Genomic DNA, 27,458 nt, shown 5'->3' with positions numbered 1-27,458 from the left:
TCAAAGCTTTTCAAACTTGGGTTTCGTCTTCTTAATCCCGCTCATCATGGCAACCTTGACATCGTCACTAAGAACCATTGCCGCATTCCACGCCGCTGTATACTTCAGGCCATCATCGATCGGACGGTCTCGGCTGAAGTCCAGGAGTGCCTTGGAGGACTGCACAGCCACCGGACTCTTCGATGCGATTAGTACGGCCAATTTCAATCCCTCCTCTATCAACTGTTCCTTGGTCTCTGTGATTTGAGAAACAAGACCGACTTTCAGAGCCTCTTCACCTCCAAATTCGCGGGCAGTGTAAACCTAACATGGCCAAGATTAGCAAACTCCTCCATCTTAGACGATGCTAGACTCACGACCTCCTTCGCCCAACTATAGCTGACCCCAATTTTCGGAAGACGAGTGAGGGTTCCAACGTCCGCTGCAAGACCAACATCAACCTCCTTGACAGACCACCTCGCATTCTTCGTGCAGTATCGAACATCTGCCGCCACAGCGAGATCGATGGCTGCACCATACGTGACACCATGAGCCAAGCAAATAACCGGCTTTTCACATCTTTCAATCGCCGTAATGCCATTCTGGTAATCGAGTGCGTGTCGCCGAACTCGCCATGCCTTCCGCGCAATATCATCGGATTCACGGGGCTGCGATACAGGGCCACTGCTGTTCGCTGCTTGTACATCCAGTCCTGCAGAAAAGTGTGGTCCGCTGCCCGATATCATGATGCACCGGACATCTTCGTCTTGTGATAGCTGATCGAATAGCTTAGCCAAGCCGTGGAAGACACTGTGATGATGTGAGCATGGATGACTGTTTTTGCGGGAAATATGTTGCATGTGCAATTTACATACTCGGGACTGAACGAGTTGTACTTCTTCGGCCGGTTGATCTCCACGTGTACAACAAATGGCGCGGGGAATGTAATCAACAGCTCAGGAAACTTGTACTTGCCCGCTTGTGTGTCTGTCATGTTGCATACAGATCGAGCGTTATTGTGGAAAAATGTGGTAAGTTGGATGCTGCAAGAGCGCCTGTGTGAGGGCAGTTCAACCGATATGCGCTAGCAACAGCGGAACCGTTATTCGTGGTTATAGACTCCGAATTGGCTCTAGACTGTTGCAGGATGTTCGTCGATGTCGCTCCAAACTCCGAAGCATTCACCCCCATTCCACCAACCTCATTCACACACTCTGGAAGGTCAGACGTCACGTTTCACTGATCACGGGCGCAGGCGTCGCACTCCCAGGACTCGTGTGGGCGACGCACCGACAGTCATGTGTCCACGCGCTGTAAAGCTAACGACTTCTGCCAAGTCGGAAAGCGCATGAGCTGCGAAAAATTCCGACAATACAGCGGTTCATGTCGTGTCAAAATTGTATCTCTTACATCTATATCTTGGGGTAGTGCGGCTTCATTCACTCACTCAGTCCCGACATTAACCCGAGAGAATGACCTTACTCCATCTACACACCCGGCCGCTTGATGAAAGCATTGACGTTATCTGCCACAATAAGTGTAATGACAGTGTGTGGCGCGATTCRGAAAAACTGGTCACAAAAGGTCAGTACCAGGAAAAGCACAGTCAAGAATTGGTAAGGGTGAGTGTTGTGCTCACCCAGTCCCTCATTTTCTTGGGTCAACTCACATAAGTACCAAACCCTCTGTAGAAGCGCATTGGTCCCTCGTCCTTCACAATTTTGACAGCACAGTCGAGCACACCTGTATATGCTTGGCCGGCGGGACCCTTGCCCCGTTGGAGCCTTGTCTTGATAAGGTCGAATGGCAAGGAGAAGAATGCAGCGAAGAAACCGCCAACGACAGACGAAGCAACAGTCACACTTCTATCGCTCATGCTTGTGCGTTTCGAGAGCTGATTCTTAGACTCACTGAAGAATGCAAGCTGTCCGAAGTTGGTTGCCATTGCCTGGACGATTCAATCAATGGTCGAATAGAATCTCTGCGGGGTTGACTCACTCTAACTATCGTTGGGTAAGRACCCGACCATAGAGCGAAGATACCTTCGTTGCGACCCACTCGTACTAGCGCATCAACGACCGACTTATAGTTGGCCCTCTCTGCCATGGGCTTGGCCCCGTCAGCTTGCATGCGGATCAGTGCAACCTCTGATGGGTTTGCAATAGCAGCTGCAAGCCCCCCAGCACTCAACGAAGCAGTTGCTCGCTCGCCAAACCCGATGGTACTGTCCTTGGCTTTGGCTCTTTCGACGAGCAATGCTTGGAAACGATCGAAAAATCCCAAACGAAGAGTGGCATAAGTTGCTTGTCGAAGCCATGCTGCGGAAATGCCATTCCAAAGGTTGGAAACTCCACCTTCAGCGATGATTCCTCGTGCCACGGATATGGGCGAAGGCGCTGCGATTCCCTTGCTACCTTCACCTAGTAGTTGCAGGCGCACCTTGATTGTTGTGAGCTTTTAATGAGCGTTGAATTTATTTCAGGATTTTCTGACCTTGACCATATCGATTGGATGACTATCGAACGTCAGTTGCATGTTGCGATTTCGTAGAGACTACACACATACACGCAAGTCGTTGCAACGATGCCGCTGCCTCCTCCCACGACGAACGGGAGTACTTGCTTGCCTACGGTTGCCCATATCGACTTGGCAGAGTCTTGCAGCTTCACCGTTTGCCCATGAGAATCGGACGGGGAACTGGATGAGGTAGCCATGGAGATGTGTGCATTTTTCACAACGACTGCAGTCAGTATCTCCCATACTTATTTGATTTGTCCTCGGTCGTTGCGGGGGTGGATCCTTTCCATATTCCCGGCTATTCCCACACAGCGGGCAGAATGTTGCAGCTGCTGACTACAAYATCACACAGGACGATCTTTAGGGTCGAAGTTGCGTCAATGATAATGACATCTCGAATATTCAACAAGCAAGCAATCGAAATTACCTACCAAGTCGAATCGAGTTGGGACACTGTCGTGGTGAAAGAAATCGGACATCTTCACGCCTATAATCACAGGAAGGCATTTCTGGAAACACGTACTACCCAGTCATGTCTTTTCTAACAAACAATGTGGTATCTGCTTCTCCACGTTGCGTCCACAGAATGGTCTCACTAAGCAAAGCATAGTCGCGCTCGACTTTTCGACGGAAATTGCCCACAACACTTGTACCGACCAGATCTGCATACCCCAAGGCATTTCAACGGGGCGTTCACGCACCCGCAACAGAATTCCTCCAGTCCTACAATGTTGACTGGTCTGAATCACAAATCACAGTCAGAGACGCCATTGCTAAGATTTGTTCACGTTACACGGACGAGTACTGGCTTGAGAAAGACAACAAGCATGAGTTCTCTCTTGATCTCCATCGTGACCTCGCAGAAGCTGGATGGCTAGGAATCTGCATGCCYGAAGAATATGGAGGGTCTGCGCTTGGAATTTCTGAAGCATCCGTTATGATGCAAACGCTGTCTGAATCAGGAGGCGGCATGGCAGCCGCATCTTCTGTTCACATGAACATATTCGGATTGGAGCCAGTGGTGAAGTTTGCTACTGAAGAGCAAAAGAAGCGATGGCTTGTTCCCCTTATCAAAGGCAWGGAACGAGCTTGTTTTGGTAGGTTCTGGTGATGACGGGTTTTATCTTGACAATCCGCTTACACTCATTGTGAACAAAGGAGTAACGGAACCGAATACTGGTCTGGACACTTTGAAGCTCCAATCACTGGCTACCCGTAATTCAGATGGAAAGTCATACAGTGTCAGTGGAAGCAAAATCTGGACTTCAACTGCTCAGACAGCTCAGAAAATCCTCCTTCTTGTGAGGACCACTCCACTAGAGGAAGTTAAGAAACCTACGCAAGGTCTTTCACTCTTCTACACAGACCTTGATAGGAAGGCCGTGCAAGTTACCGAAATTCAAAAGATGGGTAGGGCTTCAGTAGACAGCAACATTCTGTTCTTCGATGGCTGGCAAGTTCCCGCAGAAGATCTGATTGGAGAGGAAGGGGAGGGATTCAAGCAAATCATGCACGGTATGAATGCAGAGCGTATTCTCATCGGTGCCGAAGCTCTTGGTCTTGGATTCTGCTCTTTGAGGAGAGCGGCATTGTACGCCAAGGAACGTAACGTATTTGGCAGGCCCATTGGCAAGAATCAGGGTATACAGCATCCACTCGCAGACTCCTGGATGAAAGTCGAAGCCGCGAGATTGATGGTATACCAGGCGGCGCGCATGTATGATGTAAGTGAAGCTCGGAGGATCGAGATCGTTGGTTGAATGCTGATGTATTGTTCAGCAAGGACACTCAACTGGAGAGTACGCCAATGCGTGCAAGTATCTCGCTGCAGATGCTGCATACGAAGCGGCAGAACGRGCAGTTTTGACTCATGGCGGAATGGGCTATGCCAAGGAGTATCATGTTGAGAGGTATCTCAGAGAAGCGATGTTGCCCAGACTCGCGCCAGTGAGCAGAGAGATGATCCTCAATTGTGAGTGCACGAAGACTGAACTTCACTTGTACTGGAACTGACTCGCTACCCTTACAGATATCGGCGAGAGGGTTCTTGGACTGCCTCGATCGTATTGAAGGAATCCGAATCCTTGCGTCAACATCGACAGTTCCAATCCAGGTTCGTTTTGGTACTGTGAGACAAGTAAGATCAAGATCAATTATTTACTCTGGAAAGTAACATCAATCTATCATCTTTTTGCTATAAAGTGACAGCTGTTCTTCTCCCACAACGATTTCTTCCAAAAACTCAGCGGGTGCGTAGCGAAGGAAGGGCACGTACATAGAGTCGCGTGAGGGTGGAAGCCTGGGCTCCGCCTCCGCCCTTCGCAGCTGCAAACTCGTTTTTCTTTGCCTGATTGACTATGGTTAGAGTTAAGACCATTYTTCGGTTGGTATCTGCATGTACGGGAAGAAGTGTCGGTCGTTTGCCCTGACGAAGGACGATATTGCTGACGTCTTCAATAAGTGTTAGGGTTAGGGTTGGGTTATAGATCTCCGACCTTGCGGGGTGCAATCCAAACTATGTCCACCAATGGGAGCACAAAAATGATGTCAGTCATATCAGATACCCTTCGACGGTGTTCCCCCAGACCCCAGCTCAAAAAGAATAATGTTGCCCTGTCAATTTGGTCTTGGACGGCAAGCTGTATTTCGCACATCATGGCATCGAACTACATCCTCCATCGTTAGCAGCACACAACGGCGGCTATACTCGGCAGATACCGATGTTTCCAAAGGCCCATTGACTGGAAYCAAGATATTGGATCTCTCAAGAGTCTTGGCTGCTCCTTACTGTACCCAGATTCTAGCTGATTACGGTGCGTATGCGTATTGATATGATGCTCAGGGATGTACTGATTACTGAATAGGTGCCGATGTCATCAAGATTGAAGATCCAGAACGAGGAGTATGACTTGAGATGACTACCACGCAGAGCACTCGACTCACAGATCGACAGGATGATACTCGGTACTGGACGATATCAGGGGAGGAGAAGATGTGGAAGTCCGGAATCGGGCCAATGTCAAATTACTTCTCTGCTGTGAACCGCAACAAGAAGAGTGTTGCATTAAATCTCAAGAGTCCCAGAGGGCGGGAGATTTTTTTGGAAATGGTTAAAGAGGCAGATGTAGTGTGAGTATTGCTCCTTTAAGTTCTCCGTCGATGCGACAAACTAATTACACTCGTTGCAAGCGTGGAGAATCTTCGACCTGGGAATATGRAAAGACTTCAGCTTGGCTACGAAGATCTCCGTAAGATTAACAAAGGTATCATCCTTGCGAGTACTTCTGGTATGCTGAAGAAACTTTTCTGATCCACACTTATAAGGGGATGCTCATGTAATGTAGGGTACGGAGCTGGAGGTCCATTCGAGAAGCGAGCTGGATATGACATGATCGCTGGAGCTGAAGCTGGTCTACTACATCTAACAGGAGAACGAGGAGGTCGACCCGTTCGACCAGGTCTTGGTCTTACGGATATGTYGACGTAAGTCGACCAGTTGTACGACTGTCATGTGTCGGGCTGGAGAGCTAACATGACCAGTGGACTGTACATGCATGGCGCTATCATGGCTGCACTTTACGCTAGAGTGAAGACTGGAGAGGGCCAGAAGATCGATGGTTCATTATTTGAGACGCAGGTCGCCCTGTTAACGAACGTTGCCCTGTCTTGGTTGAACCTGGGTGTAGAAGCAGAGCGATGGGGTGCTCAACACCCAAGCGGTATGTATCTTAGGCACGTGAACGATACATGGGAGATGCTGACAACAAGCAGTCGTTCCATACGATGCCTTCAAAACCAAAGATTTGTACTTTGTATGCGGTGCGCTCAACGACAAGCAATTCGCAAATCTTGCAAAACTTCTAGGAAGACCCGAAATGGCCCAAGATGAACGATTTCGCGGCAACGGAGACAGAGTTACCAATCGCGAGCAGTTATTCCCAATCCTCAACGATCTGTTCGCCGCAAAGACGACTGAAGAGTGGGTGAAGGAATTTGAAGGAAGTGGCATGCCCTACGCTCCGTGAGTGCCTGGCAGCAATACTTTGAATCTCCCCCGTTCTAACTCTGACAGAATAAACACGATGGAAATGGTTTTCAATCACCCTCAAACTGTGGCTCGTGATATGGTTGCAGAAATAGATTTACCATCCTCAAAAACTGGCAAAATCAAAATTCTAGGTCCGCTGCCGTAATTTACTCGCATCAATCATCCATTGTGCTGACACAAGAACAGGACCTGCGATCAAGTTCAGCAAGACAAAGGCTACCATTCGAAGTCAACCTCCGCTGCATGGAGAAAACACCAACGAAGTCTTGGGCAGCTTTGGTATCACCGCGGACGAACTGGAATTGCTGGAGAAAGAAGGCGTAACAAAAAATAGAGGCTAGCGAACCGTAATACTCCCTTGCATGAGCATGACCACGATTACGAGCTATGATTCTATATCGTTGTCCAATTTGCCACATCCAATTCTTCGACATCGAACTACTCGCCACTACAGCTTCGATTTTGTCTCGAGCCCAGGTTCCTTGTCCACCTGTTCCCGCAGTGTCTATCCTCTTGAGCTTCTTGCCACTGGCATGCTTGGGCAACGCATCCACAAAGATAATAACACCCTCTAGCATTTTAATATGCCAGTCGTTTGGCAACGTAATTCTTCACGTCTGCCTAGGTCATATCTTACCCTTGCTTGGCAAAAATATACGCCCTGAGAAGTTCGTCACTCGCTGTTTGGTCGGTACACCAAAGCGTTGGCAGCAATTTCAATAATCCAAGACATACCTGCGTCCTCGATTTTTGAGTGCTCCAGCAGCATGGCCGACAGCTTAATTGGACCGAACTTTGATGAGTTCCTTTTCATCATCAGAAAAGTGACATGTGTCCAGGCCGTCGACGTAGAGGGGTTTCTCCTGGTCGAATTAAGGCTCATCAAAGTACCAAGACAGGATGTCTTGCGTGAGAATACTGCTCAAATATCAGCAGACCGTGCTATGAGCAGCGGTTGAAGGTAGATTTTACGAATAGTACTCTTCGGCTAGAAAAAGCATGACCGCTTGCTTTGACGAGTACGTATGTTGTGGTAGTGATGTATTCACAAATCGATGGATGTTTCGCCTCCTCCAGTATCTCCGGCGTCGGCTAATATTGAAAGAGACTTATCATTGTGTTCTGTTATCTAATCTTGATATGCTAGTGAGGTCGTCGACAAGTATGCATGAACGAGTTCTGTCTACATGTAGCCAGAAACTGAATATTTGTACGGTCTGAACGCCTACAGCTCACAGATCTAGCGGAGATGACACWTCAGACATTTGACAGTCCGAAGTGCGTGCGAAGCGTCGACCAATTCAGGGGGTCTTCGGGATTGATCATGGAAATTTTGTTGTCTGCCAATTTTCATGCTGTCGATAATGCGAGCAATATCTCACGTAGGTATGCTTGGACATGGTGCGTTTCTCTTGAAGTAGCGAGAAGTTTTTCCATGGAAGTAGTGATACATATATTCAAGAGAGGCAACGACCGTTCTCAGAGAGCAGTCCAATGCTGTAGTAACAGCAACGTAGCTGGCATTCAGACACTTGCAGTAGAATACAATGCCAAGGCCAACCATATATACGAAGCGGGCGAATGAAAAAACATTGATCATGAATTGAAACATTATATCGTAGGTGTCGCCCTAAGCAAACTTTTTCGTGCCAGAAATATCCAGTCAAATACAACAAGCATACAACCATCTATTCCCCAATAGACGAAAATGATAAAAGAGTATCCATAACCAAATCCCCAATAACCACGCCCCCAACTTGCGTCGGAACACGAGCGTACGCACGAATAGCAGTCATCAAACACTGGCTGACATCGTAGTCGAGGTATACATCAGCGTTGAAAGTCACTGGGAGTGCTACAGATCATAGTCAGCATTCCACACTTATACCCAATCCAAATCTAACAAATAAGAGAAATATACTAACCAACAGCGTGCAAAACACCAAGAGTAACATTAGTATTAATAACCGTCGTGCCGTTCTCAGGAAAATCCTTGTAAATCCCCGTGACGCGAGAGAAAGCCTCACGGGAAGCCGTCGCGAAATCCACGGTGGTGGTGCGGTCAATAGCGACTGGGACGCCAGGAAGGCCGTTGGCGAGACTGTTAATGCTGTCAAAACAGGAGCTTCTTCTCTTCTCTTGCCAATGTCATCATCATCGGTGATACTATAACTTACATTGTGACTTTACAGTCGTCCCGAAGAGGTAATCTCTGAAAAGCAGCAGCGGATTCTCCTGGTTGCACACGGTTGTATGCGAAGATGATTTGTTGAGCGCCCTTGGAAGGAAAAAAAATTCAGGCTTTGTTGTTCGAAAAAGGGGTCGAGATTCTGGCGAGGATATAAACTTACGGCTAGTCTATATTCAGGAGTGCATTCCCCAGGACCTGTGAGATGTTCAGTGAGGGTCGCAGATTAATATCATGGCTCCATCCTCCTTACCGGTACCGTTAGGCAAGAAGGGTCCGCTGATGGGGCCTTGATCTATCGGATCAGCGGCTTGGGGATAGGCAGTCACGGCAGCAATGGTCGCCAGCAATGATGTGAAGTGAAAAAGCATCTTTTAAGACGAGGGAAGGGGTCTTTGGCTTGTTGTCCTGTAGAGATGAAATTATCGAGCTAGAGACGCACGAGGGCCAGGAAATCCTTTATCTACAGCGAGAGACACACTGCACTATACATAGCCCAGGCATATGTATGTACCTGAGGCGTTCGTACCTGCTCTCAACGGCGTTCAGCTTGGAGATCCCCCAGATCCTTGCTATCTGCTGCGCCGCCGTATTGGCCAGACTGGTATGAAGGAGCGCTGATTGGAGGATTCAGTGGGAAGATTGAGAATCCTGCAGGTATTGACAGAGCAAAATCTCGTCTAGCGACGCTTGCTAAGCCCTCTTTTCTACAAAAGTAGTTAAAGATCGTCGTGATTCCAAGATGGGGCGTTATGCCACGCGCCATCGTCTGTCGATCTTGGGTTAAAGTATGGGGAGCCCGGTTCGTCATCTATCACATGGCGTTCTTGGGTATCTGCAAGGGGAAGCCGGGTAAGCCACGTCAGTGCTGTGCTGTGCTGCGCAAAAGCTGTGTGACTCGAAGCAATGCAATGCATGTTCTGAATGAAATGCCACGCTGGTAGGACGAGCGTCAAAATAAAAGTCCTTCATGAAGTAGGTAAGGTAGGCTTCGAAGACCTATCGCACTCGAACCTGGTTCTGGGTTCACTCTGCAATGTACAATTCATAGAACTCATTGGTGGAAGGTCAGTATGAACGCTGTGAGATCTCGTGGGAGCCTTTGCTTAGTGGCGCTTTTTCCTGTCCCAGAACGCCTATCCCAACCAAAACATTCCAACTCTACTCCATCATTTATTTCGAATTCTGTGTCTATCGACATGGCATTCATTGGAGCGGACTTCAACTAATGAGAGGCCATGACGCAGGCTTCAATGGGCGTCCATTCAATACAACTTCCCCGACACCGCCTGAGGAATACGGCAGCGAAGCTGCTTCGTACTACACGGGCTCTGACAATCCAACTGCCAACTACCCAACCAGTCATACGCGTCGTCTGTATCTCCGACACCCACAATCTCCGTCCCTCCCTTCCTCCCGGCGACATCCTGATCCACGCCGGCGACCTATCCGAATGGGGATCTTTTGAAGAAATCCAGACTCAACTCACCTGGCTTTCAAACCAACCTCACGCGCACAAACTCATCATAGCCGGGAATCATGATCTTTTATTCGATACAGCCTTCTTAGATGCTCATCCAAAGTACAAAGACCCCCAAGCTCGCACCAGACAAGACCTCGATTTCGGCTCCATAATATATCTCCAAGATGAATCCCTCACCCTCTCATTCCCACCCCATGATCGATCTCTGAGAATCTACGGCTCGCCCTGGACACCTCAATACGGCATCTCTGCATTCCAATATCCGCGTCAAAAGGATATTTGGAGTGRGAAGAAAATTCCACTTGCAACGGATATCCTCATCACGCATGGTCCACCAGCTAAATTCCCCCTGGTGAAAGTTTCCGCTGGATGTCCTCATCTCCGGGATGAAGTTGCGAGAATCAAGCCYCTTTTGATGGCTTTTGGACATATTCATGTTGCTAGGGGAGAGCACACTGTCGTTTTTGATTGGGCGCAGGCGATTTTTGATGATATTGAGGATGGTTTGCGGGGATGGGAAGGGGTGGTGCTGCTTTTGTTTGCTGTGCTTTGGGCTTGTATTGGACGGATCTTGGGGAGGTCGGTACAGGGTACGAGAATGGTTAATGCGGCTGTGGTGGATGGGATGAAGAAGGATGTTGCTTTGGATGCTTTTGTCGTTGAGGTTTGAGCCAGCAGAAGCAGTCAGTCTGTTGGTATGATAAATTCTTGGGTGAATCGCCGTTTGCGATGGCTGTCATGGCCGTCGAAATCGGATGAAGTAGTCACAGAAGGAAAAAACCCCGTTCAGCGCTTGCGGAAGCGAGCCAGGCTCAGGCAAGAGTAGAGTATAGAACCTGCCATTTCAGCTTTCACCAACATGACCTTACTGCCACAATCATCGTTCTAATATGCATTGACTTGAGCTCAAGCACCCAAGCCCGCTGATAAGAGGACAGTGGTGTGTAGCTGGCCACTGTAATGACCAATTCAATCCATATGGTACATGTACCATCTCCCCCTAGCTACATGGTTTCTTGAAGTTTTACAATCAATCACCTTACTTCTCATTAAACGATTTTCACTTCGGCATTATCAAACTCCAACGCCAGAGATAGAAAACCGCTGACGATTGATAGCAAATATACGTGATCGTTCATCACCCCTAGGATTGATATAAGCAAGTAAAAAGTAAGCAATCACAAAGCGTGTCCCGGARATCAATTGAAAATTCCCCTAGGAATGTCCACATGAAACTCGATGCCTCGTGACGTCCTTCCTCATCACGAGTTTTGGAAATTTGCTAGTAGATATCTGGATCCTTTACACAATCAGAGAATTAGGGGGACCTACCGAGCGAGCATACCGTACCAATTCTTCGAAACACCCTATCAAAGATTCGAAAAACATTCACCTAGAATAATTTCATTCACATGATTTCTTAATGTGGAACCCTTCTGCATATTGAGCTAAGTGGATATATCTAGGAACTGTTATTCGCTTGTTGATAGGCAAGTAATCAAGTTATTATACTCCTTACATGTGACTTCTTCTTCTCCGCCTTCTTCATCGTCTCCGTCTTTTTCTTCTCAACTCCAACAGCGTAGAACAAGAGAGATACGATCCTCATACAAATCCCTCGAAATGTAAATAAGTCCCGTCGTATTAACCAACCAACCAACCAGTCACCATATAATAAATGGCGTTCTAATGAACAAACAATACATTCACAAAAGCCGTCGAATTGTCAGTCCCTTAGGTATTCGACAAGTAGAATGGATTGCATGCGGGTTAATCTCTCTACCTTGGAGAAGAAGAAGATCTTTTCTCAATCGAAATGCTCGATTGGCTGACGTTGAAGCTGACTATAAAACCAGTCTTGATAAATTCTCACAACTGGTAAGAGCAGCCAGGTACTCTACTCCATTCTCTTTCAGCCGGAGGAACAGAACAGCACAGAAAATCACAATGGTATTCGCTCGCTCAAATACATCGAGTTGTAACTTCCCTCAATCATCTCTCATTCATTGATTGCCAAGTCCAGAAAAGAAAAAAAGACTCGCAACGAGGAGATGTCCTCCTTCTACTCCTTGGTTCGACTAGGCGTAGTCTCCCGACTGCCCCCACTCTTAGCAACCARACTAGCAAAATACTCCTCCAACTTATCAATCGGCGGCAACTCGGGACTCTTGACATTGCCGCCTTCGGCGCCCGCTCCAGCGTGTGTTCCACTGCTGCCACCCGCATTTTGTTCTCCCCTCGTCCTCAACCCGGGCGGCTTCGGCGGAGTTTCTCTATCTCGTCCATGCTGAGGCCTTCTCAATCTCTCAATTGCCATTTCTGCACTGACGGAATCATAGCTGACACCGCCTACGTTGAAGCTGACTTCTCCCAATTCTCCCAGTGCGCCGGTAGTCTGACCGGGGGGTAAGCCCGTGCTGCTTCTGCCACTACTTAGACTCGTGGTGGAGACGCCAGAAGGACGTTCACGGGTGGAGTCCGAGGCTTCGAGTTCTTGTAAATGAGCACGCATCTCGGCGAGGAACTGTTGGTCAGGTTTGGTGGTGACTTCAACAGCAGCGGTGGAGGCTTGGTGTTGTCGGCGATGTGATTGTGGATCTATGATGCGGGATTCATATGTCTTGATGGCAGAAGGGAGGTGTTGTGCATGCTCCTCGGGAAGGTCGTCGACTTCAGGAGCAGCGGACTCATAGACCTCTGCGCCGGATTGTGTGGGCTTCTCGGGAACTTCAATCTCTGTGATTGGTGATGTGACAGACTCTGGGGGAGGTTGTAGATCTAGCAACCAGTCGCGGAGGAGGTCTTCTGGGGAGAATGTTTCGGATAGGATGCGAATGTATGCGTAGCTGTCCCAGCCAGGTGGGATGATAATGGCCATCCGATCCATAAATTCCTGTTTCGGGGCCAGATCTTCCTTTTTGGAGGTGGAATCGGCGGGACGGGGGATTTTGGGGCTGAGGATGGCAAGATCCAAACCCAGGGAGTGGTAAATGACTTTTTGAGGTTCTGTGAGAGCATGTCCCGGCTGTTGGGGCGGCGCTGCCGAGGATGTGTAGACGAGGGAGCTGAAAGGATGGAGGGGCATGATGGCGGTTCGCAGACACTGCGAGATCCAGTCGAAATCTTCTTCCTTGTACGATTCTCGAAACAGATCTTCTTGGGTTTCGGTGTGTTGTACAACAATTGTGACAGCGAGTTCGGCGTCTTTGATGACATCCATGGGATCGATGACGAGGGCGCCGTCGGGTAATAGTGATTTGGCGAGGATTTGCACCCATCGTTGGATCTGATGGAGGAATTCCCACGGCTTCTTCCAACTGAGCAAGATGCACACTCCAGGCCGTCTCCGCTCCTCCTCGTCGTCGTTGTCTGCCTCCCCCTCGCCCGGCTTCTCCAACAATCCATCTCCATCCACCTCCCGCCCCGCAGCCTCAATCCTCTTCAACAATGCCCGCAAGGTGCCCACATACTCGGCCTCGGCATCCGGCAATGTATGCACCTCCACCCGCGCGACTTCCTCCGCTTCGGCGCCCAACACCTGGACACCCGTTCCAGACTGCGGGGGTGGAGAGTAGAGCGTCACATGACCGTAGCCATAGGCATATCGATTGCTCAAGCGCAGCTCCCCTTTGCTCCTCTGCGGTCTTCGATCCTGATTTCTTGACGGAGCTTGTGCGGGAGGTGGACGGGCGAGAGATGTGAGGAGTTCGCGTTGGTCATCGGGTGATCCACCGCAAACAATGAGCTCGCGGTGTTGGATGGCCTGCGTGCGAGAGCGAGCTTGGGCTTGCGCCGTTTGTTTCAGCAAGTTGGACCAAATGTCCGTCCGCGCTTCCTTTTTACGCCGCGGTCGGTCTTGTGGAGGGCGGGCAACTGTCGCCATGTATGTTGACGCACTTGGCGGTGGAGGTGGAGGTGGAGAAGGTGCGGCGGGAAATGACGCGTTGTGAAGTTGGGGAGACGTGATGTTTGGCGAGCAATTGCGGAGAGCAGCGCCAAGCCGGGGGTGATGAAAGGGAGGCCTGGATTGTCCTTCACTTACTCCTCATACTCCCTCCCTTCACTCAATCATGATCAAGGACGGGGTGCTTCATCCTGGACAACTACATCCAATCCATCATCTACAAATATCACGGCCCTATCATGTCGCGTGTGGGATGTCGAAAGCACCCCCTCCCAAGTGCTGGACATCAAAGAGGAATGATTGACAACTCATCCCGACACGCTTTCTTCTCCACGGAGCACCTTCTCTCAACACCGGCCGTTGGGTCTATGCGGCAGGGGTGGTTTTAGCGGCTAGGTCCACCTTCAAGCAAGCTTTGCGATTTATAACGACAGGAAGGTAGCCAGGTTGTTGATAATGTATATAAGTAGGTTAATGTAATCTACAGAGTCCGCAATGAGGTAAGAACCACTCAAAACACACGCATTACTCCACCACTCCTTTCTCTGGCTTGCACGACGAAGAAGTTCGCAACGACATCACTTGCTAAGCAGTTTCCTCACTGGATCTCGTCCCCAGCCAAAAGTTAAGTTTTATGGTACCATGTCCTCAAAGTTCCCCTCCAATACAAATGCAATTCGTCTTCACCCAACTTCTCAACCCCCAAACTACAGTCATCTGGAGGGGAAACTTCAACCAAGTCTTCCACACAGCACAGCACACCAAACCGCCCTGCCCCATTCCCATTCCATCCAACAAACAACCCCAAAATGGACACCTCCATACCAACCCGCTTCCTCATCCTCTCCGACACGCATGGAAAGAGCCTCTCCCTCCCCACAGAACCCATAGACGTCCTCATCCACTGCGGCGACCTAACGGAAGAATCCCAACTGCACGAAATGCAAACCACCATCAACATGCTCCATCAAGTAAACGCTCCCCTCAAATTGGTCATTCCTGGCAATCATGACTTTACCCTCGACACACCCATGTTCCACRCAAAACTCACAGAAGCAAAACTCTCGACCGAAGACCCCGTGGTGGTGCAAACCTATGGCCGAGCCGGAGAAGCGCGGGAATTATTCGAAAAAAGTCCAGAACTCACTTTCCTGGACGAAGGAACTCATTCCTTTATCTTAATCAACGGTGCGATGCTGACGGTTTATGCAAGCCCTTATACCCCCTCCACAAACGACTGGGCATTCCAATATAATCCCCAAGAAGACCATCTTTGGGATATTCCCAACGACGTAAATGTCGTCGTGACGCATGGTCCCCCACGCGGGATTTTCGACCAAACGGACACGAACCTTCGAGTGGGAAGTCCCAGTTTATTCCAAGCTATTTCACGTAGTCGTCCAATGATGCATTGTTTCGGACACGTGCATCATGGTTGGGGAGCGAAACTTGTGAGTTGGAGGGATGAGGATGACTTGCAGGGGGAGGTTTCACATTTTACTGTGATTGATAACGAGAGGTCGAGGATTGTGCAGAGTCTCGCTACGATTCGGGCGGGGAAATACGATTCTGAAGAGAGGAAGCTGGAAAAGRAGAGGTGTTTGGAGGAGTTTACTAGGAGAGGGTATTGTACTGCTGGAGGTGGAATTCTAGGACAGACGATGTTTGTGAATGCTGCTATTCAAGGCTGTGAGGAGGATTATCCGGAGCATTTGCCGTGGATGGTGGAAAATTGGCCTGCCGAGATGGAGGGAGGAAGTTGATGGAGCAGCTACTACTACTACAGGTGGGAGGAACGTTGTTGCAGAAGATGGGAAATTGAATTAGCAGGAAGTGATGATGGGCGCTGTTCGTATTCACCAGGTTGATATGATTTCGAATCCCTCATAGCAAGGACAAATCTAGTGGATGAGTCCGTGAAAGAGACTTGCTCCTCCATGTGCAAAGATCATGTCAATTTGACGATCAGAGGAGCGTTCGCATTCATAACTCTCAGGTGTGTCCATTCTTCTATGAATCTCGTTTGTTGGGACAATCCTACTAGTAGACACGTATGTTTGTACGCACTGTACTGTCATTGCAGAGTCGGAATCGTGAGGTATACATACTGCATCTTACTCCCGTCTCCGCTAGAAGTCAAGGTACGCTGGTTATGTAGCGGAAGCTGTGAGTCGAAGGGATGCCTTTCCGGGCGAGAGTTCAAATTTCACTGGTGTAGACGATGACGATGATGATCTAGACCTGTGGAGATTCTTGCGAGGTTTTGATTCCAAAGGAGACCAATGCGGAAAAAAGGGCGAAGARGTAGGAGCAGGTCCCATGCAGTACATAGTGAAATATGAAGATTGCCGACTCTCCTTGTGGTGTATCGACAACAGCGCTCACGGATAGGTAGCTGCAAGCACACCGAGCAGCAGCCTTGCGGAGAGTCGACTACGGGGGATCGAATAATGGCTTCTTGATCGTGTTTGCCGTTGTTGTAGGAAACACGGGATTTTTGCCTGCTACAGCTTCAAATCTACCGGCCCTCGTTCGGGAACTTCCATGTACCGTACATGGCTCCGCGGGGGATTAGTCATGCACATCCACCTCCAACACCACCAACAAAGCACCCTCCATCCAACACGCACATCTAGTCCCCATCCCGTCAACCAAAATGGTCCTCAAACTTCGCCTCGCGCGCATATCCAATCCCACAGGCGCCCGAAGACACAAACCCTTTTACAACGTAGACCTCCCCCTCCCATCTCCATCCCCAGAATCCCAGGAAAGAATGATCTAACACGCATTTCCAGATTGTCCTCGCCCAAGGCCGATCAGCACGAGATTCCAAACCCATGGAAGTCCTCGGCACTTACAATCCCATCCCTCAAACTCCCGTGGGCGCGGAACCCGGCGATCGCAAAGTCAAGGATATTAAAGTCGATGTCAGTCGTGCTAAGTATTGGTTGGGAGTGGGTGCGCAGCCTAGTGATACTGTGTGGAGATTATTGGCCATGGTGAGTAGTATTGATTGTGGATTTGAAGATGCTGAGGAAAGAAGTGGGATGCTGATATTTTGAGGGGGAATAGATTGGATTGTTGGAGCCGAGATATCTTCCGCAGGGACCACAGACGCTGAGACAGGCGCGCTTTGAGACGCATGTGCCCAGGGAGGAGAATTTGGCGGGGAAGAAGAAGTGATGCGCTGGAAGTCGGGCGATGAAATGAAAAGGAAGGAACGAATATGATGGAGGAAGGAGCGAGATGGATGACTACTCCACGGMAGATGGAAAGAGGAAGGAAAGCCGCGCCGCTGGCTGTATGCTGGCTCATCATACTTGGCGGCGGGATGCACCCACACGGGCATCGCAGGTGGATTGACAAATGCATGGATCAATTCATTTGATCACAGGGCGATGGGGAAGGACCTCGCTACATTCCTTGTACATTACGTGCTGAGACGACTACAGATAGATGCAGACGGGAGTGCTCACATGACAGCGCCGTCAAAATCGACCAAGAATATCACACTCTCCTTCCTCATCCTCTAACATCTCTCCTGCGAAAGAACCTCCAACATACCTCATTCGAAAGAAACTCCAACATTCCTCCTTGAAAAAATCTCAACCCTCCCTCCTACGAAAAAACCGCACCAACGTCGTCCACATCTTATTCCCCTCCCCCCTCCCTCGCACCACCACATCATCCTCATCTTCCCGATCCACACTCATCCCCCTCCCCCTCCTCCTCATCCTCCTCAATCGCGCCACATTCCCCGTGCGTATCATGAGATCTGCGTCATGGGTTGGGATGTGCATATAGAATTCTGCATGATGGTGGTGAGTTGGGAGAAGGCATTCCGTCGAGGAGGAGGAGGAGATGGGGTGGGAGGGAGTGGGAAAAGGTCCTGGACATGTTGAGGATGTGGGRGGGGAAAGTTGTGCATTTGGGAGGGTTGAGGTGAGGAGTTGTGGTGATGGTGATGATGAGGAGGCCATGTCCCTCCGTTGATCAGATCTATCGGATGTGCTGGTTGTTGACTTGTTGTTCTGGTGGTGGAGGGTGGACATTTTTCCTTTCTTGCTGGCGTTATGAATTCAGGGTGAGACTTATCTTGTCTGAGAGGTGCTTTATTTGTTTTCGGAGGAGGGAATGGGCTATTGATGTACTCTGGCCATGTCCGCTCGCGAATATTCTGAGTGGATTGTGTGTGTGTGTGTTTATACACAAACAGGAAGTTTGGTCTCGATGGTATGCAATGCGATGGGATGCGATGGGATGATCGTGTTGTGGAAAGCTGCTGGCATCATCTGGTTGCTTTGGAGATGTGTATGTGTTTGCTGGATGGGTTTGCAGACTGGTTTATTCATTATTCAAAGACATTCACTGAGCATCATCTATTGCTCCAGCGACACTAATGGCGACAATCCTTGTCAATTGATACATGCCATGCCCAGGAACTTGGGACTGAAATTGTTGCAACACCTGTCATTTCTTAATCATCAACTCAACTCAGCCTTCATCCTTCTCGCCAATTCATACGAGAAGGACATGGAAACAGAAATGATGGTGTTGATGACTTTTGTTGGTACATGCAGATTTGGAGGCGTAGTGACCTTCGTCATCGAAATGCATTTGCATGCATGAACAAGGTTTGTAAGGGGAATTCCACTTAACCTCCCCGTCTTGATGGATCCAATACAATCCAGATTTCCGCATCAATTCCATCCATCCATCCATCCATCCATCCTACCTTTTCATCATTTATCGGAGGGGATATAGTATGCACACCTTCAATCCCGTCATCTGCTCTGTGATACGCTGCGACTCTCGTTTCTAGTGCATCTTGCGGCAATTTTTGACCGCTTCGTCATCGATTGTTCGATTGCTGCATTGCATTGCATTGCTTGGATTATTGGGGCCATTACGATTGCCTTCTTCTGACTGGCCTTTGCTGTTGATTTGTTCCATCATCATCACATCACGGCGGATGCCCAAGTTGCGGATTCTGCACGACAAGACATCCATCCACTGCCAAAGTGCATCTCCATCGATTTCCCAACCAATCCCACTAAAATAACCCCCACGGTCCTCCATCAACAATGTCAAGCATCAAGAAACTCCTCAACACCCTCCAAATCCGCCAAGACTACACCTATCGACCAGCGGGCCTGAAATGGAGATCCAACACGCTCTTCATCGTGTCCACGGTGGCCATGGGAATGTTCACCGATCTCTTCCTCTACGGCCTCGTCGTGCCCATTCTGCCCTTTCTCCTCAAAGACCGAGTCGGAGTGCCTCAAGATCAAATCCAAACGACCGTTTCCGCTCTCCTGGCTGCTTTTGGAGCATCTTCCGTCGCAGTTGCGCCGCTGGTGGGAATTCTCGCCGATCGAGTCGCCACCCGCCAAGCACCCTTTCTCTTCGGCATCGCTGCATTGTTTGCTTCTACTCTTCTGCTTTTTCTTGGTAAGACGGTGGCGGTGTTGGCGGTTGGGAGAGTGCTGCAGGGTATTAGTGCAGCTTTGGTGTGGACGATTGGTCTTGCCCTCTGTCTGGAGACCGTCGGGCCGGAGAATCTGGGAAAGACGGTCGGTTCGGTAATATCTCATTTCACAGCCTGCAACATGTGAATTTTATTGACACTCTCCACCCAGATCTTCAGCTTCATCTCCGTCGGTGCCTTTGCAGCACCCCTACTCGGCGGTGTTCTCTACGAAAAGACCGGTCTGATCGGAGTCTTCGGCATGGGTGCCTCCCTCCTCATCATCGACTTCATCATGCGAATCCTCGTAATCGAGAAGAAGATTGCCCGAAAATACGACCCCAACATCGACACCATCACAACTCCCACCTCTTCACAACCACAACAACCACCCACAAACGACACCGACAATAACGACCACGACAATGAAGCGCAGCCATCTCAAGAATCAGAATCCACCCCTTTACTCTCCACATCCCCTCCCCCAAAATCACACTACACCCTCCCAGACCCCTCAACCCTCTCCCGAACCTACCGCGCCTTCCCCCTCCTCCTCATCCTCTCCGACCCCCAACTCCTCTCAGCCCTAACCCTCTCCTTCGTCCAAGCCCTCCTCCTCGGAACCTTCGACGCAACAGTCCCCTCCTTCTCCTCCGAAGTCTACTCCTTCACCCCCTTACGCGCCGGCCTTCTATTCCTCCCCCTCGGAATCTTCGACCTCATCCTCGGCCCCGTCTTCGGCTGGGCTGTAGATCGCTACTCCACCAAACCCGTCGCTGTTGGCGCTTACTTCTTTCTCGTCCCCGTGTTCATCTGCTTTCAATTCGCGGGAGAGCATTTGGCTGTTTATGCTACGTTGCTGAGTCTTTGTGGGGTCGGACTGGCGGGGATTGGAGCGCCGGGGATTGTGGAGGCTGGAGCTGTTGTTGAGAGGTATTTTGAGGGGAATCGGGAGTTGTTTGGTAGTCAGGGGCCTTATGCGCAGCTTTATGGGTGAGTTATCCTCTGTTGTTGGGAGATGTTGATGTGAGATCGTTGTCGTGGAATGTATATGCTAATTCTTTTTACTTTTTTGCTGGATAGAATGACGAACCTCTTCTYCAGTCTAGGATTGACTCTCGGGCCGGAAATCTCTGGGGCGTTGAAGGATGGGATTGGGTATGCGAATATGAATGCTGTTTTGGCGGGGATTTGTGCTGCGACGGGAGTTTTGAGTTTGGTGTTTATTGGGGGGAGGTTGCGGTTGAGGGGGAGAAAGGGATGAGGGAGTGAGATTGATTGTATACCTGGGAGATCTGATGTGAGGATCAGGGTTGAGAATCTTCTTGATTGGAATATGCCGTATGAAGAATTTGTATATTGTTGAGGAATAAAGTATTCCATAAAGTCGTTTCAAGACGGTAGACTTGTATGAATGTACAAACATATAATTCTCGACTATGCCAGTACCTCGGGATCTGATGGAGCGTCTCTACGACAAATAACATTCCATACTTGGTAGGAGAATACGTCCGCTTGAATTACTGAGAATCTACAGCCATTGCGCGCAATATCCACCTCAGGAGCGGAAGGCTGCAAGGTGCCATCGTTCTGCGAAAGGGGGCGAGGCGTGAATTCTTTGATCGAAAAGTCGACAACAAAAGAATGTGAATAAGCTCGTTTTCCATTGACAGTCACATTCACTGCGGGAACAAAGGGTGTGAGGCTTCACCTAATCTCATGCCCTCGCTCGCTCGCCCCCGTGAATAAGGTATTCCGACCACATTTTCTGCAAATTCATCTGCGAGACTGGAGCAGGCCTCCAAAATACATCATTCACTTCATCAGCAACATCACATTCATGTCTAGAAAGAAAACCAACTGTCGCTGGCCGCAGAGCATACACATACAACCAAACTAAACTTGATCAAGCAACCCACAAACAATCCCCGCTCCCCAATAATCAAAAAATGACCGCCAAACACCCCTTCTTCCCGCGCCATAACCAAAACCCAGCCCCGCAAACCCAAGACCCACCATCCCCCATCCCCACCCCCAAAACAAACCACATCCGCCAAAAAAGCTTCAATATCCCCTCCCTCATATCCCGCTACTCCTCCTCAACAACACCACCACAATCCCCACCACACCACCCCTCCCCAACCCCCTCCTCCAAAGGAAAAGAAGAAGAATCCCCACCCTACACAACCCCCCACATAGGAGAACCCTGCACCCTATCCTCCCTAGACCACCTCCTCACCTGCACCCACAAAATCCTCACCACAACCCCTATCCCGGAACCCTGTGCTCGAAATTGCCATGTCCGCGTCCTAAGACCCGATTATGCGCAACCTAGGGATTTGGATTCTGGGTTTGTGTGTTTTGCTTGCTTGACCTCTTCTACAAATTCGAATCTTTCGGGCGGGGGGGAAGTGGTGGTGGTGGATATTGTGCGGAAACTTCGTGAGGCTTGTGAAGGGTTGAGAATTTCTAGGCCGCTTTGGATTGAGGGGGAACGGTTTCGGGTTGCTGTTGAGGAGGTTTTGATGGGGGGATTGGGGGGCGAGAAAGAAGGAGCTCCTGCTGAGGGGGTGTTGTCGGGGAAAAAAGATGATGTGAGAGTTGATGAGGAGCGGAGGGGTAGTACTGCCAGGAAATTGGAGTTTAAAATCCCGAGGTATAGTGGTGTTGTGGGAAGGATGCGGAGGATGACTTTGGGGGAGGGGTTGAAGAAGGATTGATGAAAAAGTACGCTGTTTGCCTTGTTTAACTCCTCCTCGTGGACAAAGATTGTTTTCGTGTTTTTATGACGGATGAGGTAGGAAGGATTTATCTTTCTGGTTCTTACTCCCACTTARAACTCTTTCCCTTTGATATCGATCGAGTGGATGACATTTATTGAAGCACGAGGCACGTTTCCTAAATATTCCGATGTCTTCACATCATCTACCCAGCCTCTTCTTCGAATAATCAGGTGCAAGTTTGATGTAGCGGTGACATTACGACCCCAGAAAATCTTCAATGAAAGGAATAACTTTGAACTCCAGTCATACCCAATCCCCCTGATCCTCCACCCTCATCCTTAACCCTCATCAATACCAACCCTCTCATCAAATCCAACAACACTCCCAACCTATCCCTTCCAAATAACTCCTCCCTCCACCTCCAGAGACACACACACAAAGCATCCCCCACCAAAAAAACCCAGCAATCATCATCTTCGTAGGAAAAGAGGAACCCCCTTTCATCTTCAACCGCCGCCCCTTACTAAATTCTCCCTAAATAATCTACTCGTCCTCTCCGCCTGAATCAATTCCYCTCTAACTTTTCCAGGTCCCCTCCTTCCTACATGTAGATACAACAAAAATCCCCACCAAAAATAAATCCGCAACACAGAAAAAACATCAACGCAAGAAACCCATGGCCACTTGGAAGAAAAGCGACCGAGAAATGAATTCCACTGAACTTTGTCTAGTCTGTCTGGCAAGGAGATTGGAGTTTTCACATTCATAGGCCAAATATTCAGATTCCGAGCAGATATGCTCAGGAAAGCAAGTCGTTCTTTTGCGAGATTTATACAATATCGAGTGACAAGAGTGATTAACTCTGCCAAACAGTCGCTTGTTTCTTGATATCATGATGATTGTGATCGAAGTTCGTAGATTCACACGTCCTGATCATTCCGTGGAAGATCGATGGCCGTAAACGTAACAGGGCATGTTACATTACCATGGCATGCCGGTACTTGATAGAAGTTGCTTCCTTCTCCATTTTCTCCAATTTACTGATCGATTTCAACAAAACATACTTATTCCTCCACGATCGCAAACCTCTGATCCTTCCACCAGTGTTCATCATTCATTCCACATCCCTGTAATCCCCCTCCCTACTCCCATTCAACATAAACCAGCGGCGTAGAATAAGCCCCCTCATCACTCTTCGTATACGTCAAATAAATCGCATTCTCATTCGCATCGCTCACCATAGCAGGATGAGCTTGAATCGAGTACGCAGGTAAAGCATGATTTCCACCGGTACCTTCAGCAAAAAAAAAATGTCAGCAATCCTCTCTGTCACAAAATCCCATTTATACATACCTTCATAAAATTGAAAAGGTTCAATCCAAGGACCACTAGGATCAGGCGCAGTAGTGATAAAAGCCACAGCACCCGGAAACGGACATCCACCAATCCACACAAACGATTTCCAAGGTTCAGACCAGTAATAAGTTCCCTGCCCACCAGCATTCGCATGGGTGATATTAATACCTTCTTGGTCCATGGTTGGCATTTGTGCAGTCCAGGCATCATTCACCCAATACTCATAAGCGCCCCGATTCTCCACTTGATTCGCAGGGACTTTTGCTAGAGCCGTCACTCCTCCTTTTGCTTGAGCATATAAATATGCGATGCCATCTTTGACGACGTTTCCATAATTGCCAAAGGGGAGCTCGCCTTGCTTCCAGAAGTCTGCATCGACGATGGAGACTTTTGGGAGGGCGTCTTTGGATTTGTGCCAGCTGGGTTTGTGGTCCAAACGATAGWGCGTCGTGGCGGGGTTCTCGGAAATGTTTTCTAGACCTTTGAGATGTTCCTGTCGGATCCATGTGTAGGCTGTGACTTTTCCTTCACTCGTGGTCTCCGTTACCATTGGCGGTTGGTCCGGCCCTGTGGATGGAGTAGTCAGCATGGTAACGAAATGAACAAAACTTGTGTTTCTTACAGAAAGGATGCCGAGAGCCATCGGCACGCTCTCCAGCGCATGATCCACTCCCCTTGATGTGAACKGGAAAGTAAGCGCAATCCTTGGCAGTGTCGCCGTACTGCCTCAAAACCGTGGTGTTCAGCTTATCGACATTACCGTCGACACTTTGCAAGCTTGGAGTTCCGCGAGGATCCAGATCCGTCCAGCTGGCGGTGCTCGTGATGATGGGAAGTGCCTGCACTTGCCCATCACTCCCACACAACTGTGTATCTCTATAAGTCCACAAGAGACGGTCTCCGAACCTCGCTGACCCGCCCGAGTCTCTGTTCAATCCCGGATCGCTGACCAGACCGAGAAGTTTTGGCTCGCCTTTCACTTTGGGTACAACCGGATCGCCAGTCCTCAGCTGAGGTTGCGGTTGTTGAGTGTGTTGATGATGTTGATGTTGTGGCTGATTATGCTGATGCAACGGATTCGCCTGCGAATTATTATTGTCCTGGGGGATTGAAGCTCCTTCAGCTCCAGGCTGCTGTCCAAACCCAGAAATAAACGCCTTGGAAATGATGAGCAAAGTGTGAAAGGACCTCATGGTGAATTTGGAGAAGACGCTGGTCTCACCTTTGCTTTGCCCTTAAGGCTGCCATCGGCAGCGTTCTGTGCACCGCTAAGCGCCGGTTATCAGCGATTGCTTCCATATTATCAGTGCACGATACAGGAGAACCCACCTGCTTCCGGTCGAAAGTCTCTCTTTGAGACGGTCCATTACGAATAACGGAGGTGGAAAGTCGAAGCTTTGGTACCCGCTGGTGTATCAAGTCGTGCAGATCCGTCGATCAGGGCGCGTATTCGCGTTAGATGGAGGGCTTCGAGGTTTCAAGTTTTCTGGAGAAGGATGAGGCTGCATATGAAGGCCGCGTGTAGACTGCACCCGTTCGATGCCGTCAGGAGGGGTTTGTTGTAGCGTGGAAACTTTCCAAGTTTTTGTCGACCGAGGTGGTAGCCCTGGTGGGGCCCGTCTCTTGCGTCAACGTGCGTTTGTGTGAAGAGACAATCTATATGGGACACCAAATCACCACGCTCGCTTCAATCAACGTGGGATACTCACTCTTGCGTGCGGAAACAGCATTTCAATGGCATCGAGACCAACATCGAGTAGGTACATTTCTCGCAAACAACTTGCCAGAAAGAAATTCTCAGGTTGCTATAATCAAAGTTTTACTACTCGCAGGACATCAGGCGTATTCCGTCAAACTCCATGATTGTACATCATCTGTTACAACCAACTTGTGGGTGTGGAAGGTTATGGTCTCGTACCTGGAAAGGATTAGCCCGCCATCATTGATTTGAAACGCTCAATCAGTCATATTCTTACATTACCCGCGCTGATGCCCTTGCCTGCTTATGCCACGGCCCTCCACCCCCAAGGGAGGCATCTTCTCGATGCCGCCAAAGACAAGTGGCAAGGTTTCGTCTTTCGCTGTCAGTCGAACCAAACCAGTACTTCAATAATCCTCCACTAGCACAAGCCTCCTCGTGGCTTTTTTGATCCAGAAGTCCGAGCCTTTCGCGGTCAGCGCTCTCTAGCAGTTTGGACYGGAAGATGACCACGTAGAAGCCGAACTCATTCCATTGAAAGCCTGTCTGTTTGCACAATGACCGCAGTAATGCAAAGACTTCGGACCAATTGAACGACTCGAGATAAGGAGCTGTGGCGTAGTCGTCTCGGATGGGCCGCAGAATGCTCATGGCGAATGCGAACAATCTGAAGGGTGTTTCAAGGTCTCCGAGGCGTAACTGGTTCGCAAAATCTGGGTATGGAGAGGAGCTGACTAGGTGAGTCGCGCTGAGGTCGATGGTCGGATGTTCGTGAATAAATTGGTCAGAAGTCTTGTCGCCGTCCTTGATCGAATATCGTGCGACTGGCTGTTCCGGTGCAGCATTTACTTCATGATGGCCCGATTCAATCTTCTTGCTTCTTTGCTTGGGGGAATGGACGATGTTATGATCGATATCGATCAAAGGACTTCGACAACTAGGCGCAACGGTCGGGTTGAAAGCAGCGGTGTCTGTCATGGTGAAAAGCTAGGTATGTTGATGCTTGACTTCACTTTGCGGTGGTGAATGTTAAGATGAAGCAACGACGATGCTTGAGGTTGAGGTGGAAGAGGAAATTGTTGCTGTGTTTGCTCTTGTAATGGAGAGAGTGAAGGTACGCGAAGAGACTAGACGGAAAGCCCATTCGATGCCGATATAAAGGCGATGCGATGCGATGGGCAGGTGTGGTGTATTCTAGTCCTAAGTTGCACGCAGAAGCACGCAATAATTGCATCTTCCTGACTCGAGACCGAAAATACCTTTTTTCACTGCCACCCACGCATTCAACACGTGCTTGTTAAATTACCGATGAGTTGACTACGTCAAAAAATCCCGCCTTTGTCGCCAGGAAGTTCCTCGCTTCATCGTGAGTGAGTGCTGAAACCAACAAACAGCGTGGAATAGATGCTTGGAAGAGTCGGAGGGTGTACGTGGCGTGTCATCGTGCGGGCCTTGATGTCGAGACCCATGCCGGAAGAGTGGCTCGTCCTACTATGGCAACACATGGGATGCACAATCCTGCGCATTGGATGAAAAATAGTTGTCGTCGGTGTCGCAGGACCGAGTTGAGATGCCGGCCGAAGCATCACATGATCATCAAGCTGTTAGTATACGGTGGTCTTTTAGCGACTTCCCTGCAACAACCCATAAATAGCTTTTTAGAATGCACTACTACTCTTAGCTTTACCTCGGCGCCGGAGTTAGAGTATTGCAGCGTTTCCTACGCTATTATATCGTATTATATATAAGGTTTCGATATAGTAAGAGTGCTAGGCTATATAATAGTATCGTAAAGATTTGTTCTAGTTACCGTTAGTATATCGACACTCTTATAATTTTATCTAAAGGCGTTGCCTTATACCTATTGCTTATCTCTTTTCTATTTACCTATATAAAGCGTAGAGAGAAGAAGGCGTAAGCTAAGGTATAGAGATGTCGTAAACTAGTATATATTATATAGTAGTATATTCCTCTAAGAGCTATAGCTTAATCTACACGATAAAAGGCAAAGGTGCGATATAAGTATATCGTAAATCGTAAACGCTAGTACAATTCGAAAGCTATATTATATACTAACTAAGAGGGAAGTCCGTT

The 27,458-nt window shown here is 49.1% G+C and overlaps 13 protein-coding genes; 7 read left to right on the top strand and 6 right to left on the bottom strand.

The window, feature by feature from the left end:
• On the bottom strand, positions 1-973 carry RCC_11196 (related to enoyl-CoA hydratase/isomerase family protein; the record flags this gene model as incomplete). XM_023776419.1 has 3 exons in its annotated part: positions 1-303; positions 357-789; positions 855-973. 3 exons carry the CDS (start codon positions 971-973, stop codon positions 1-3), a joined length of 855 nt encoding a protein of 284 aa, XP_023632187.1.
• A 493-nt stretch (positions 974-1,466) lies between these two features.
• RCC_11195 (related to mitochondrial oxoglutarate/malate carrier proteins) lies at positions 1,467-2,693 on the bottom strand (the record flags this gene model as incomplete). XM_023776418.1 has 5 exons in its annotated part: positions 1,467-1,550; positions 1,649-1,927; positions 1,978-2,418; positions 2,473-2,494; positions 2,545-2,693. 5 exons carry the CDS (start codon positions 2,691-2,693, stop codon positions 1,467-1,469), a joined length of 975 nt encoding a protein of 324 aa, XP_023632186.1.
• Positions 2,694-3,028: 335 nt separating this feature from the next.
• RCC_11194 (related to acyl-CoA dehydrogenase) lies at positions 3,029-4,566 on the top strand (the record flags this gene model as incomplete). XM_023776417.1 has 5 exons in its annotated part: positions 3,029-3,052; positions 3,107-3,593; positions 3,655-4,220; positions 4,276-4,468; positions 4,526-4,566. 5 exons carry the CDS (start codon positions 3,029-3,031, stop codon positions 4,564-4,566), a joined length of 1,311 nt encoding a protein of 436 aa, XP_023632185.1.
• A 535-nt stretch (positions 4,567-5,101) lies between these two features.
• On the top strand, positions 5,102-6,885 carry RCC_11193 (related to alpha-methylacyl-coa racemase; the record flags this gene model as incomplete). XM_023776416.1 has 9 exons in its annotated part: positions 5,102-5,309; positions 5,361-5,398; positions 5,450-5,625; positions 5,686-5,783; positions 5,841-5,979; positions 6,037-6,215; positions 6,268-6,517; positions 6,569-6,675; positions 6,731-6,885. 9 exons carry the CDS (start codon positions 5,102-5,104, stop codon positions 6,883-6,885), a joined length of 1,350 nt encoding a protein of 449 aa, XP_023632184.1.
• A 1,347-nt stretch (positions 6,886-8,232) lies between these two features.
• RCC_11192 (uncharacterized protein) lies at positions 8,233-9,103 on the bottom strand (the record flags this gene model as incomplete). XM_023776415.1 has 5 exons in its annotated part: positions 8,233-8,399; positions 8,470-8,645; positions 8,722-8,822; positions 8,896-8,930; positions 8,986-9,103. 5 exons carry the CDS (start codon positions 9,101-9,103, stop codon positions 8,233-8,235), a joined length of 597 nt encoding a protein of 198 aa, XP_023632183.1.
• An 867-nt stretch (positions 9,104-9,970) lies between these two features.
• On the top strand, positions 9,971-10,885 carry RCC_11191 (related to phosphoesterase; the record flags this gene model as incomplete). Its single annotated transcript, XM_023776414.1, has 1 exon — positions 9,971-10,885. One exon carries the CDS (start codon positions 9,971-9,973, stop codon positions 10,883-10,885), a length of 915 nt encoding a protein of 304 aa, XP_023632182.1.
• A 1,392-nt stretch (positions 10,886-12,277) lies between these two features.
• On the bottom strand, positions 12,278-14,098 carry RCC_11190 (uncharacterized protein; the record flags this gene model as incomplete). The annotated part of the gene is made up of 1 exon (XM_023776413.1): positions 12,278-14,098. One exon carries the CDS (start codon positions 14,096-14,098, stop codon positions 12,278-12,280), a length of 1,821 nt encoding a protein of 606 aa, XP_023632181.1.
• Positions 14,099-14,928: 830 nt separating this feature from the next.
• On the top strand, positions 14,929-15,882 carry RCC_11189 (uncharacterized protein; the record flags this gene model as incomplete). The annotated part of the gene is made up of 1 exon (XM_023776412.1): positions 14,929-15,882. One exon carries the CDS (start codon positions 14,929-14,931, stop codon positions 15,880-15,882), a length of 954 nt encoding a protein of 317 aa, XP_023632180.1.
• Positions 15,883-16,775: 893 nt separating this feature from the next.
• On the top strand, positions 16,776-17,302 carry RCC_11188 (related to 37S ribosomal protein S16; the record flags this gene model as incomplete). XM_023776411.1 has 3 exons in its annotated part: positions 16,776-16,847; positions 16,915-17,118; positions 17,192-17,302. 3 exons carry the CDS (start codon positions 16,776-16,778, stop codon positions 17,300-17,302), a joined length of 387 nt encoding a protein of 128 aa, XP_023632179.1.
• A 1,901-nt stretch (positions 17,303-19,203) lies between these two features.
• On the top strand, positions 19,204-20,850 carry RCC_11187 (related to vesicular amine transporter; the record flags this gene model as incomplete). XM_023776410.1 has 3 exons in its annotated part: positions 19,204-19,701; positions 19,759-20,579; positions 20,670-20,850. The coding sequence occupies 3 exons, from the start codon at positions 19,204-19,206 to the stop codon at positions 20,848-20,850; spliced, it is 1,500 nt and encodes a 499-aa protein (XP_023632178.1).
• Positions 20,851-21,535: 685 nt separating this feature from the next.
• RCC_11186 (uncharacterized protein) lies at positions 21,536-22,306 on the top strand (the record flags this gene model as incomplete). The annotated part of the gene is made up of 1 exon (XM_023776409.1): positions 21,536-22,306. One exon carries the CDS (start codon positions 21,536-21,538, stop codon positions 22,304-22,306), a length of 771 nt encoding a protein of 256 aa, XP_023632177.1.
• Positions 22,307-23,451: 1,145 nt separating this feature from the next.
• Positions 23,452-25,032, bottom strand: RCC_11185 (uncharacterized protein; the record flags this gene model as incomplete). XM_023776408.1 has 5 exons in its annotated part: positions 23,452-23,603; positions 23,663-24,232; positions 24,288-24,822; positions 24,888-24,933; positions 24,995-25,032. The coding sequence occupies 5 exons, from the start codon at positions 25,030-25,032 to the stop codon at positions 23,452-23,454; spliced, it is 1,341 nt and encodes a 446-aa protein (XP_023632176.1).
• Positions 25,033-25,501: 469 nt separating this feature from the next.
• Positions 25,502-26,342, bottom strand: RCC_11184 (uncharacterized protein; the record flags this gene model as incomplete). XM_023776407.1 has 2 exons in its annotated part: positions 25,502-25,583; positions 25,642-26,342. 2 exons carry the CDS (start codon positions 26,340-26,342, stop codon positions 25,502-25,504), a joined length of 783 nt encoding a protein of 260 aa, XP_023632175.1.
• Between the last annotated feature and the right edge of the window lie 1,116 nt (positions 26,343-27,458).

This window comes from Ramularia collo-cygni (assembly GCF_900074925.1).
Source record: "Ramularia collo-cygni strain URUG2 genome assembly, contig: RCC_scaffold27, whole genome shotgun sequence".
Taxonomy (NCBI): Eukaryota; Fungi; Ascomycota; class Dothideomycetes; order Mycosphaerellales; family Mycosphaerellaceae; genus Ramularia; species Ramularia collo-cygni.
The sequence above is the reverse complement of the archived record's forward strand: the minus strand, read 5'-3'. Positions and strand labels throughout refer to the sequence as shown.